Source organism: Mustela nigripes, chromosome 5 (assembly GCF_022355385.1).
Source record: "Mustela nigripes isolate SB6536 chromosome 5, MUSNIG.SB6536, whole genome shotgun sequence".
Lineage (NCBI taxonomy): Eukaryota > Metazoa > Chordata > Mammalia > Carnivora > Mustelidae > Mustela > Mustela nigripes.
Genome location: NC_081561.1, coordinates 613,098 through 625,855, shown reverse-complemented (window position 1 = coordinate 625,855; position 12,758 = coordinate 613,098). Strand labels below are relative to the sequence as shown.

General features: G+C 36.5%; 1 protein-coding gene across 5 annotated transcripts in view; it reads left to right on the top strand.

The window, feature by feature from the left end:
- The window catches only part of EXOC2 (exocyst complex component 2), a 286,884-nt gene that overhangs the window by 70,223 nt on the left and 203,903 nt on the right, over nt 1–12,758 (top strand). For all 5 annotated transcript variants that reach the window (XM_059399325.1, XM_059399328.1, XM_059399324.1 and 2 more), the window contains 2 exons: nt 7,820–7,933; nt 9,960–10,084. In XM_059399325.1, the coding sequence (XP_059255308.1) occupies nt 7,820–7,933; nt 9,960–10,084 (239 nt within the window). The remainder of the gene's footprint in view (nt 1–7,819; nt 7,934–9,959; nt 10,085–12,758) is intronic.

Below are 12,758 nucleotides of genomic sequence, written 5' to 3'. Positions count from 1 at the left end.
CCGCCATCTTGACTCCTCCCTCCAACATTTTAGTTTTAACTCACAAACTTTGTCAGTGCCATTGACACAGTGCTGCTTCTTCCTTTGCTAATACTGTAATTAGGACAATCAGCAATTTTCTGCATTGTAAATCAGTTCTCCCTTCACTCTTCTTAAATTTCTGTCTTTGTAAATGTGGTTTCATTTTATTCCTAAGAGTTACTTGTTCCTTCTTTGATAATAGAGGTACCTAGGTTCAAATCTTGACTATTTACATGCAACCTCTCTTAGGCTGTTTCCTCACTGTAATATGGGAATATGTAACTCACAATGTTGTTATGACAGTCAAAAGGAAGGATACTTAAGAAAATAGTCGTGAAATATAAAGAACTAAGTATTAAAAATAGAAATAATAAACACTTTTGTGCATTTATCGTGTGTTAGAAAATGCTAAGCCATCTACTTGCATTTATTTATTTTAATCCTCAGAACATTCCTGGGAGGAAGGTACGATCCTATTATCCAATTCTGGGAACTTAGAGAGTTTAAATAACTACCAAAAGTTTATACAGACAAATCTAGCAAGCTTTTGAGATTGAACCCAGAGTGCATGCTCTTAATCACTACTTACTATTATTGCTTCCCAATTATATAATGCAATGAGTCATCTCTGCTTTTGCAGATATGTTCCCTGTAGAGCTTCATTGCTTCTAGGCATTGTCATTCACTGTGTGTTTTATTTCAGATCTTCTGTTTCACATTCATTTTGAGCTGTTTGTGTAAAAGATCAGTATATTTAAGCATATATTTTAGGATAGAATACTGAATTGGGATGCCTTCAGCTATAAGTAACAGAAAATGAAAATTAATTTAAGCTTAAAAAGTATTTATTTACTCATAATATGCAAAGTCCAAAGATGGTGGACTCCATTATTGGTTGAGTCAGTGACCTAGTAATGTCACCAAGGTACAAGGAACCTTGGTGCTCTATTCTGCTGCACTTAGCATAACACTGATTTTCTTCGTAATTGCAAATTGGCTAAAGCAATTCTGATATTGAAGCAATAGTAACACATAATAAGGAATAGTATAAAAATTGAATATTGAAGCAATAATAATATATAATAAGGAATAAAATAAAAACCAAATACTGAAGCAAGAATACACAATAATTAATAAAACCCAATAATGTCTAGATGCAAAAAGACAGTATCTCTTCTTGATTCTCCTTACAAGTACAAGGACCTTTCCCAGAAATACTCCAGTAGATCTTTCCTCAGACTTGTCGGGTCAAAACAAGATCACTCCATAGAGAGAACAAAGTGAACATGATAAGTATGATTTGCTTAGGATAATTGATTTTACTCAAGGAAGATACAGTTTTTCTATTGAGCAGGATTATTTGGCCTGAGGGTGGAGAATGCATGTTGGATCACTAGCCAAAAGTGGACTTACTTGTGTGATTTGAGGCAAGTTATTTGACCTCTCTTAGAGTTTTGTTACTTTTTAAAAAAGATTATTTGTGAGAGAGAGAGAGCATGTAAGTTGTAAGGAGGGCCAGAGGGAGAGAATCTCCAAGCATACTCCTGCTGACCAGGGAGACCTATCCTATTACCCATCAGATAAAGACCTGAGCCAAAACCAAGAGCTGGGCACTCAACTGACTGAGCCACTCAGGAACCCCCAATTTTGTCATCTTTAATATAATTTCTGTCTTATTCTTATAACTCTGATTCTTAGTTTAGGTCTTAAGATGCTTCTTCCAATTTAAATTTATATAGTAAGATTGGTAAGAGTTTTAATGTCTAAGTAGGAAATCACTGTAAAGTAAAACTCAGTCTTAGAGGTGAATATGAAGAGATATGAGGAGATAGTATATTGACCAGGAGATTCAGTACTTTTCAAACTCCCCTTGACCCATTTAGGTGCCTGAAGGAGCTATATGTATAAGAGATAATTTGTACATGGGAAATAAGATACTGGTGGGCCGATGGATGCTTCACATCTCAGCCTTTTAGAGCTCTCTGGTAGAAGGAAATGACCTATCCCTAATGTCTGAAGTGACTCCTCACCACTCACACTAATGCCAAAGCTCAATTTCAAGATCTGCCCTCTTTTCCTCTCACTCTTGTCCTGACAGTGAATAGTGCACCCGTGATTGAAGAGATGAAGTGCAAAGCCTGGCCATGCCCCATGTGCTTTTTTTTATCACCAGGAGACTCCACTACTAGTAATGTGGCTAGGCCCCATTCCTGCTTCCTCTTGAGGAGGAAGGAGATGGGGAGAGATTCCTGGGGTGGGAGAGTATCTTAACAGCTCATCTCCTAGAGCCTTACCAGAATCAGGTCTTTGTCTTGTGATAAGACAGTTCTGTATATACTTGTAAAAATGCAGTTTGGTAGAATGTTAATGAGATGTTTATAAAGTATACAAGTCAGATGAATTTTAAATTGGGGAAGGTCTAGATAGCTATATATTTGCATTGTTTAGGATCACCAGTTTAAGCATTTTTACTGTTTAGCGTATGACCTTTTTCATATGTGCAATGTATGTCTAGGGTTTTTTGTTTTGTTTTGTTTTTCTTTGTCCTGGGGTGTGTGTGTGTGTGTGTGTGTGTGTGTGTGTGTGTGTGTGTTTACGTATTTTCAGCTTTCTTGAGGCATAATTGACAATATTTTGTAAATAACATCTTGGTGATTTGATACATGAATACATGGTGAAAGGATTCTTACCATCTAGTTAACTAACACATGTAACACCTCCAATACCTTATGTATTTCTTTTATTCTTTTCTTTTTTCCTTTTCCTTTCTTTCCTTTTCCTCTTCCCTCCCCCCTTCCCTTATCCTTTCTTTACCTTTTTTCTTCCCTTTCCCTTACTCCTTCTTCCTTCCTTCCTCCCTCCCTCCCTCCCTTCCTTTTTTTGTGAGGACATTCAAGTTCTACTCTTTTAGCAAACTTCAATGGATTAATACTGTGTTACCAACTATAGTCATTATGTTTTACATTTGTTCCTTCAAGACTTTATTCATCTTATGGCTGAAAGTTTGTACTGTTTTACCAATCTCTTCTTATTTCCTCCACCCTCTAGCCCCTTTAATCACTTTGCTGCTCTCTGTTTCTATGAGTTTGACATTTTTTATTATGTTTCACATATTTTTACAAATCCAATAAAGGGTTTATATTCCTTATTGATAAAGAGCTAATGTAAACTTGCAAATTTGAAAAGGGGTTAATATCCAAAGTACACAAAGAATGCAACTCAACAGCAAAAAAGAAAAACAAAACCAGTTGATTAAAAAATGTGCAGAGGAGCTGAATAGACATTTTCCAAAAAGATATATAAATGGCCAACAGACATATGAAAAGGTAAAATGACTAATCATCAGGAAAGTGCAAATCAGAACCACATTGAGATATATCATCTCACAACTATGTTAGACAACTATAAAAAAGTCAATAGATGATAGATGTTGGCGAGGATTTGGAGAAAAGGGAATCCTGGTGTCCTGTTAAGAGGAATGTAAACTGGTACAGCCATTATGGAGAACAGTATGGAGATTCCTCAGAAAGTTAAAAAAAAAAGACCTACCATATGATCCAGCAATTCTACTTCTGGGTGTATATCTAAAGGAAATGAAAACAGAATATTGAGATATTTGCACTTCCATGGTCATTGCAGCTTTACTCACAACCGCTAAGGTGTGGAAACAGCTCTAACTGTTCATTAGTGGATAAATGAAGAAGATGCATATATGTATAATGGAATATTATTCAGCCATGAGAAAGAAGGATACTCTGTCAATTTATAACAACATGGATGCACCTTGATTTCATTATATCACACAGAAAAAGACAAATACAGTTTTTTATTTGTTTGGTTTTTTTTTTTTTTGGTATGTTGAACATGATTTAGCTATTAAACCCATGGGTTATCTGTTGTCTCAGCCATTTCACAAACACATACAACTGCTGGATTTGGTTTTGTGTCTGCATTTTGTACTTGTTTCTTTTACTTGCTATTAGTGTATCATAGATCCTTTTTTGATACTGTTAATCCCTCTTCACACTTCTATACGGGTAGGGAACCACCCAGTTGTAATAAAACTACAGGGATTGAGTGAAGGATAAAGAAGTTCAGTTTGAGGGGCGCCTGGGTGACTCAGTAGGTTAAAGCCTCTGCCTTCGGCTCAGGTCATGATTCCAAGGTCCTGGGATCAAGCCCCCCATAGGGTGCTCTGCTCAGCGGGGAGCCTGCTTCCCCCACCTCTCTCTCTGCCTACCTTTCTGCCTACTTGTGATCTCTGTCAAATAAATAAATAAAATCTTAACCAAAAAAAAAAAAAAAAAAAAGAAATTCAGTTTGGCTTTTCAGAGTCCCTTTTCTCTGCTTTTTTGTCAGCCGTGTCTCTAATCTGTGAGTTTGGGACTGATTCTTGTTAGAAGAGGATTTCACATAAGTCATCAAGACTGTTAATAGTAGGGATTTAGTTGATATCAGATGATTCTGTAGTGCTTTTTGATTTTGTTAAGATAATTTAACTTTCTGAACAAGGCAAGTGTTAAGACCACACAGAATTCCAGTTTAAGTATCGTATAGAAGTAAGGTTGACAAAAATGTGGTAGGTATTTTTCCAAGTACTTTGCCCTCATACCATTGACATACCCCCTCTAATTCATCTTGCTGTTCTTTCCAATTTAGACACATGATCCTTGACTTAGCACTCTAGACAGACATTGCCCACCAATTAAAGTAGAACTATGGAGTATGGCCTATGCAGATCAGAAGGAAGTGTTTCTAGTTACCTAGCTAGGGCTCAGCCACTCAGTCATTATAGTCCTCAAAAGTTCTAACTTGAAGACATGCTATACAAATAAGTAAAATGAGAAAAACTTCCAAAGGTGGTAGGATTTTTTTAAAAAAGATTTTATTTATTTGACAGAGATCACAAGTATGCAGAGAGGCAGGCAGAGAGAGAGGGGGAAGCAGGCTCCCTGTTGAGCAGAGAGCCTGATGTGGGGCTCCATCCCAGGACCCTGGGGTCATGACCTGAGTCGAAGGCAGAGGCTTTAACCCACTGAGCCAGCAGGCACCCCAGTTATAGGATTTTTATTACTAACTAAGTAAAGTATCAAACCAACAAGAAGAATCCCAAACAAAATAAACTTATAAAAATACAGAGTTCTCCAGCTCCCTCTCAGAGATCCTGTCTGGTAAAAATGACCATTAAGGTTATTGAACATACACACATCAAGGATATGCAGACTGTAGTCTTTTAACTTTTGAAGCCAGTGAGGAAAGATGTGAGATTGACTTAGTCTCTGAGTTATTAACACTGAGGTGATGCCAGCTGGATGTCCATGACTCTCTTAAAATCTCATTTTACCTTGTCTGTTACTGTAGTGCTAAGCAGTGCTTTCCTATCCCCTTTATTAAAAAAAAGAAAGAAAGAAAAAGAAAAGATCATAGTGAGAAAGGTAAGTGATAGGAAATAGAGTGGGTATCTCTCTCCCTTGACTGAGGTACTGACACAACAGATGTTGGGTTCTTCATTAAAGCGCAGGGTTTACAGAGGAAAGCATAGTTGGTTTTGTTGTTTGCATCCCTTGCCCTTTTAGGGAGTGTGAATCAATGAAGGGAGCCAGGAATAAAGGGAGAGGGTTTGTGAGAATCTTTGGTGAAAGCTTTGCTAGGCTGTGACGGGGAGGTGTGGTGAATGTGTATTCTTCTTCAATTATAACTGGTGAGTTTGGCCTCCTTGGAGCCACCAGGTAGAAGTGTTCCTTGAATTTGTGAAACAGAAACCCTGGCACCTGAGAGCACTGTGGTGTACCTTGACATTAAAGGCATCAGTCCTTCGAAAGATGTTTCCTGGGACCAGATAAGCACCTCACTGGAGAGAGCAGGCTCCAGGGTATTGTAAGTTGTATGCAAGGTGACTGGTCACCTACAGTCATAGAGCTCCATTAGAGATCAGAGAGTATTTTTAAAAAGATGGGATCTTGGACCACATTGCTTAGTTTCTTTCTTTCTTTCTTTCTTTTTTTTTAATCATTATATCTCTTTCTATTTCTTCATTTTTTTAAAAAGTTAAATTCAAGTTAGCATGTAGTATAGTATTGGTTTCAGGAGTAAAATTTAGTGATTCATCACTTAAATGTAACATCCACTGTTGACCACAAGTGCCCTCCACTTTAGTGCCCACCACCCCCACCCACCACCCCTCCAGCAATCCTGAGTTTGTTGTCTATAGTTAAGAGTCTTTTATGGTTTGCTTTCCTCTCTGTTTTTACATTGTTTTATTTTTCCTTCCCTTCCTCTCTGTTCATCTGGTTTTTTTTTCCCCTTAAATTTCACATATAAGTGAAATCATACGGTATTTGTCTTTCTCTGACTTATTTCACTTAGCATAACATTCTCTAGCTCCATCCATGTCATTGCAAATGGTAAGATTCCATTCTTTTTGATGGCTCAGTAATAATCCATTGTGTATATATACCACATCTTCTTTATCTGTTCCTCAGTCGTTGGATATTTGGGCTCTCTCAATAGTGTGGCTATTCTTGATAATGGTGCTATACACGTTGGGATGCATGTTCCCCTTCTTAATCAGCATTTTTGTATCCTTTGGGTGGATGCCTAGTAGTATAGTTTCTGCGTCGCAGTTCTGTTTTTAACTTGCTACGGAACCTCCATACTGTTTTCCAGAGTGGCTGCTCCAGTTTGCATTCCCACCAGCCTCACTGCTTAATTTCTGAATTGAGGCTGTGCTTGTAGTAATGTGACATCAACTCTCTCAGAAGAGAGTGAGTAGAAGTCATTACACCTGCCCACATTTTCTTCCAGGGTGGTGATAATCCCCACTTCCCCCAGTCTTACTCCAAATACACTGGACTATACAACAATGCTGTGATATATGGGACTGGGGGAACACCTTTCAGTCAGAGGCAAGAACAAGATCAGAACAACAAAATAAAAATTAACATGATGTGTGCAGGAAAGTATAATCCTAAATTGAAGTATAATCCTAAATCCTAAATTGAAAAAGCTTTAGTTTTAAGGATTAGAGTAGCAAGAATGAGTCCAAAGAGATAAGCAGGTTTGAATCACAGAGAGACTTGACTATAGAACTTGGGCTTCATCCTCTGCAGATGGACAGATAGGGATATAGTGAGGGCTGCTAGCTCATAAGCCTGTAAACAGGGTTTGCCCATGTTACTTTTGCTCTTAGACACAGCTTTCTAACTTCCAGCATGGAGTCTGAACTGTGGTAGTATTTATTATTTGAACAAATAAACAAAATGATCCACAAGTTGGTCATAAAAATGTAGGCAAGAAAGTAAGCGGCTGGTAAGGTATTGCCTGTTACAAACTTTACTTAAAATAATATTCTAGATATAGACATCTAAAATTAGTATTTTATAATTAGCTCTAATTTTTATTAGTAGGCATTAGCATTTTTAAAACAATTTTCATACAAGTCTTGAACAAAAACCATTTTAACAAACTAATGCTCTTAAATTTCACTGTATCCAAATTTTGATTTTTATCCATTGAATAGAGAATGATTGCATATTTAGATAGATATCATGAACTTTAAACTCTATATTGATATAATTTCTGTATTTTAATTTCATCTTTATACAAAGCTTATATGATAAATCAGCTGCAGTTTAGGAAATATACTTTGTATACACATGTAAATATAGAGTCCATAACGTATGATATATAATTGTGATGGTTTATAGTCATGCTTATTTTCCTAGGTACTCTGGGATGTCTGTTGCATTATTGTAGTAATAGCATTTCAAGTATATTTTAAACCTTTTTTCTCCCTTAGAAGTAAATTTCCCCAGAAGGACTTAGAAATTCTGTTTCCTGGAATGAGTGCTGATTTTACAAGTGAGAATTTTTCAGCTGCCTGGTATCTTATAGAGAACCACTCAACCACCAGGTCAGTGGATGTTCGACTACTGATTATGCATGGTTTCACATGGATGTACCTAATAGGATTATATAATAATGTGGATTTTAGGTCTGCCTCTGCCACTAAGGACTCTGCCATAGTCCTTTGACTTTAGGTGAGATCATGAATATCACAGAATGTTTTCCCCCTTATTTATGAAATGGTATTATTAATTAGCAGATTCTTAATTCCTGCTATCTTATTGTTTCTGTATGATTCATATTTGTGCAACACATTAAAATTTTGTGGAGTCTCAACTGGGTACCTAAACTGATGTATCTAAATGTAAACTTTTTCTTTTCAAATCATACAGCTTTCAAGTCTTGGTATAAATTAGCAGCTTGCCTCCTTCCCTAGAACAAAGGAAGATGAGTTGATTTGTCATTTTGCAAAAACTTGCCTTAAAATTAAACAAAAAATGGTCAAGGTCATATATCCAAATTGAAGTGCTCCCTTTTGTCTGCCAATTACATTTTACCGCACTCTGTACAAGAAAATGTTTGTAACTTTTTTGCAAGATTGATTTTAAAAACTGTATTTAGTAACAGTGTTTGAATAAATGAATGGTTTATTCCTTAAAATTTACATTCTTGAAAAGACAGCTTGTTAAGATATACATTAGGAGAAATTTTTCCTTTACCACTTACAGTGAAAACCATTAGAAAACATGAAGAGTTGGTATATATATAAAGAGAGACAGAGACAGAGAAGTTGGTATATATGTATGTATGTGTGTGTGTATATATGGAGAGAGAGAGAGAGAATCCTGATAAATTTTAAAATTTATTTATTTTGAGAGAGAGAGAGAGAGAGAGCATGCACTCAGGGGTAGGGCAGAGGGAGAAGATGAAAGAGAGAATCTTGAGCAGACTCTCCACTGAGCGTGGAGCCTGAGTCAGGGTTCTATCTCATAGCCCTGAGATCTTGACCTGAGCCAAAATCAAGAATTGGACACTTAAGTGACTGTGCCACCCAGGTTTCCCAATCCTGATAAATTTTTAAAATAAATGTCAGATCTTTCATTGCAGAAGATGGTTCTAATTTTACATTATGGATGTGCTTTTTGTATTACTATAAGTCAGAATTGATCTCTGCTTTCTGTGTAGGGCTGTCATGGCACTGAAGAATATATTCAAAGTTTTATAGCCAGATTTTCTTAGCCTACCTGAAAATAAAACTTATAAAATATAGAGACCTACCTATTTTTCTCTGCTTGAGATGTAGAGATGAAATATTTTGGTCTTTTAAGTTATTTAAATTGTGAGTTGACGCCCCAAGTGTTTGTTTTTTTTTTTTTTCTTTTTTAAAAATTTTTATTTATTTATTTGAGAGAGAGAGAGAGAGAGAGAGAGCAGGAGCAAGGGGAGGGGTAGAGGAAGAAGGAGAAACAGACTCTACTGTTTAGGGAGCTCCACCTGGGCCTTGATCCCAGGACTCCAAGATCATGACCCTAGCCAAAGGCAGTTGCTTAACAACTGAGCCACCCAAGTGCCCCTTGACCCCCAGTTTTTCTGTAATTTCTTTGTTAATGACAGAGGACTGGTTATTGATGTGGTGAATAATGGTATGCTTAATTTATATACAGAATACAGAAATGAACTTACAGAGGAGTTCTGTCTTAGATAACTTGATAACCACTGCATTGATCTAGGTCTGCCCACAGGGAATTGATATTCATGACTCCTTACCTGGCATATCAACACATGATATATATTGCTTATAGAAATACCCACATGTATATTAACTTCTTAGGGGTCTGACATATTTGGAATGAAGATATGAAGGCTACAGTACTATATATAGTTCTGTAGTTGCTTTAATTTTGTCATTCATAATAAATGAAAGTTTAGGTGTAGATAAGAATTTGAAAGCTTTTTGTTTTCATCAGATTACATGTTATATCAATTCGTGTCTTTCTTAATTTAGGCTTCCATATTTTATATTTAATGCATTATCTTAATTCTTTTTTGCTTTTTAGGAGTCTCAAACTTTTGGTTTCTTAATTTCATTTCAGTTTTGAACAGCTCAAAATGGCAGTTACCAACCTGAAGAGACAGGCTAACAAGAAAAGTGAAGGCAGCCTGGCATATGTGAAAGGAGGTCTTAGTACTTTCTTTGAAGCCCAGGATGCCCTCTCAGGTAAGGTGACCCTCACAGCCATCTGCCGGGCCTTCCCAATGGAAACCTGACACTCTGCTTGTGGAGCATTTACAGGGTGTGACATTCAGTCTGTATTTATAAAAGTAAAGATCTGAAATGTGCCATAAATATTTGTTGCAGACCAGGCTGAAACCTCTTAGAAGGCTGGATACTTTAAATACTTGTCTATGAGGCTTTTGTCAATCCACTGCATATATGTGAAATAGGAGACTACTTTGCCTTTCATGATGCCCAGTCTCCAGGGCCGATTAGAAACTAAATCCCAATAGGTAATATTCTAGAATTTTAAAAATCCTTTTATAGCCGTTAGTATCTTACACATGTGGCTAATTCTGTATATGTGACCCGTTGTCTTTTTGGTTTGGAAGGGACTGATGATACTGCATCATTCTTTTTAAGTATCACCCCATCAGCCCCTATACAATAGTTAAATATCTACCATCTGTGCTGTCATCTTTATATGGGAAAGAAATTAAATAGAAATAGCATAGCTTTAGACATTTCAGGAAAAGGTGTTGGGTATATTTTTTTCCCCTAAAATTACCTTAACTAATAAAAATCAAATTAATGCTTAGTAAAAAGTAAACTATATTAATAAAAGCCCAACTCTTTTTAAAAGCTCTTAAAAAAAAACCCTCTTTTAAGAAAAAAAAAACAACCAGGTATCTTTAAATAGTAAGTTAAGTACCTATATGTAAGTACCTATAAGTTTAAGTATATACTGAGGCCACACTGTCTTCACTTCAGTAAGAATTTTTTTTTATTATTAATTTGTTTCCTTAATGTATAGACATTTTTAAATTGTTTTTATTTCGTTTATTTTTTTTTTTAATTTAAACATTGTTTTTTCAACATTCCAAGATTCATTGTTTATATATCACATCCAGTGCTCCATGCAATACCTGCCCTCCTTAATACCCTTCACCAGGCTCACCCAACCCCTGACTCCCCTCCCCTCCAAAACCCTCAGTTTGTTTCTCAGAGTCCACAGTCTCTCCAGGTTCATCTCCCCCTCCACAGTCTCTCCTGGTTTGTCTCCCCCTCCGATTTCCCCCAACTCCCTTCTCCTCTTCTTCTCCCAATGTCCTCCATGTTATTCCTTATACTCCACAAGTAAGTGAAACTATATGATAATTGACTCTCTCTGCTTGACTTATTTCATTCAGCATAATCTCCTTCAGTCCCGTATATGTTGATGCAAAAGTTGGGTATTCATCCTTTCTGATGGAGGCATAATATTCCATTGTATATATGGACCATGTCTTCTTTATCCATTCGTCTGTTGAAGGGCATCTTGGCTCTTTCCACAGTTTGGTGACCGTGGCCATTGGTGCTATGAACATTGGGTTACAGATGGCCCTTCTTTTCACTGCATATGTATCTTTGGTGTAAATACCCAATAGTGCAATTGCAAGGTCATAGAAAAGCTCTGTTTTTAATTTCTTAAGGAATCTCCACACTGTTTTCCAAAGTGGCTACACCATCTTGCATTCCCAACAACAGTGTAAGAGGATTCCCCTTTCTCCATATCCTCTTCAACACTTGTTGTTTACTGTCTTGTTAATTTTTGGCTATTCTAACTGGTGTAAGGTGGTAATCAGTGTGGTTTGGATTGAATCTCCCTGATGGTTAATGATGATGAAAATTTTTTTCAAGTGTTTGTTAGCCGTTTGTATGTCGTCTTTGGAGAAGTGTCTGTTCATGTGTTCTGCCCATTTATTTTACATGATTATCTGTTTTTAGAGTGTAGAGTTTGAGGAGTTCTTTATAGATCTTGAATATCAGCCCTTTATCTGTAGTGTCATTTGTGAATATCTTCTCAATATTTGTGAAACCTACATTCTCAATATTTGTGAATATTCCATGGGTTGCCTCTTTGTTTTGTTGGCTGTTTCCTTTTTGTGCATAAGCTTTTGATCTTGATGAAGTCCCAAAAGGTCATTTTTGCTTTTGTTTCCCTTGCCTTTGGAGACCTGTCTTAAAAGAAGTTGCTGTGGCTGATGTCAAAGAGGTTACTGCCTATGTTATCTTCTAGAATTTGATGGAATCCTGTCTTACAGTGAGGTCTTTCATCCCTTTTGAGTTTATCTTTGTGTATGGTGTAAGAGAATGGTTGAGTTTCATTCTTCTGTACATATCTGTCCAATTTTCCCAGCACCATTTACTGAAGAGATTGTCTTTTTTCCATTGTGTATTTTTTTCCTGTTCTGTTTGAAGATTATTTGGCCATAGAGTTGAGGGTCCATATCTGGGCCTCTACTCTGTTCCATTGCTCTGTTTTTGTCCCAGTACCATGCTGTCTTGGTGATCACAGCTTTGTAGTAAAGCTTGAAGTCAGGCAACATAATGCCCCCAGTTTTGTTTTTCTTTTTCAACATTTCCTTAGCAATTTGGGGTCTCTTCTGGTTCCATACAAATTTTAGGATTGTTTGTTCCAGCTATTTGAAAAATGCTGGTGGAAGCTGTCTTAAAAAAAAAAAAAAGGAAAGAAAGAAAGAAAATTGCTGGTGGAATTTTGATCAGGATGGCATTGAAAGAATAGATTGTGCTGAGCAGTATAGACATTTTAACAATGTTTATTCTTCTGATCCATGAAAATGGAATGCTTTTCTATCTTTTTGTGTCTTCTTAAATTTCTTTTATGAGTGTTCTA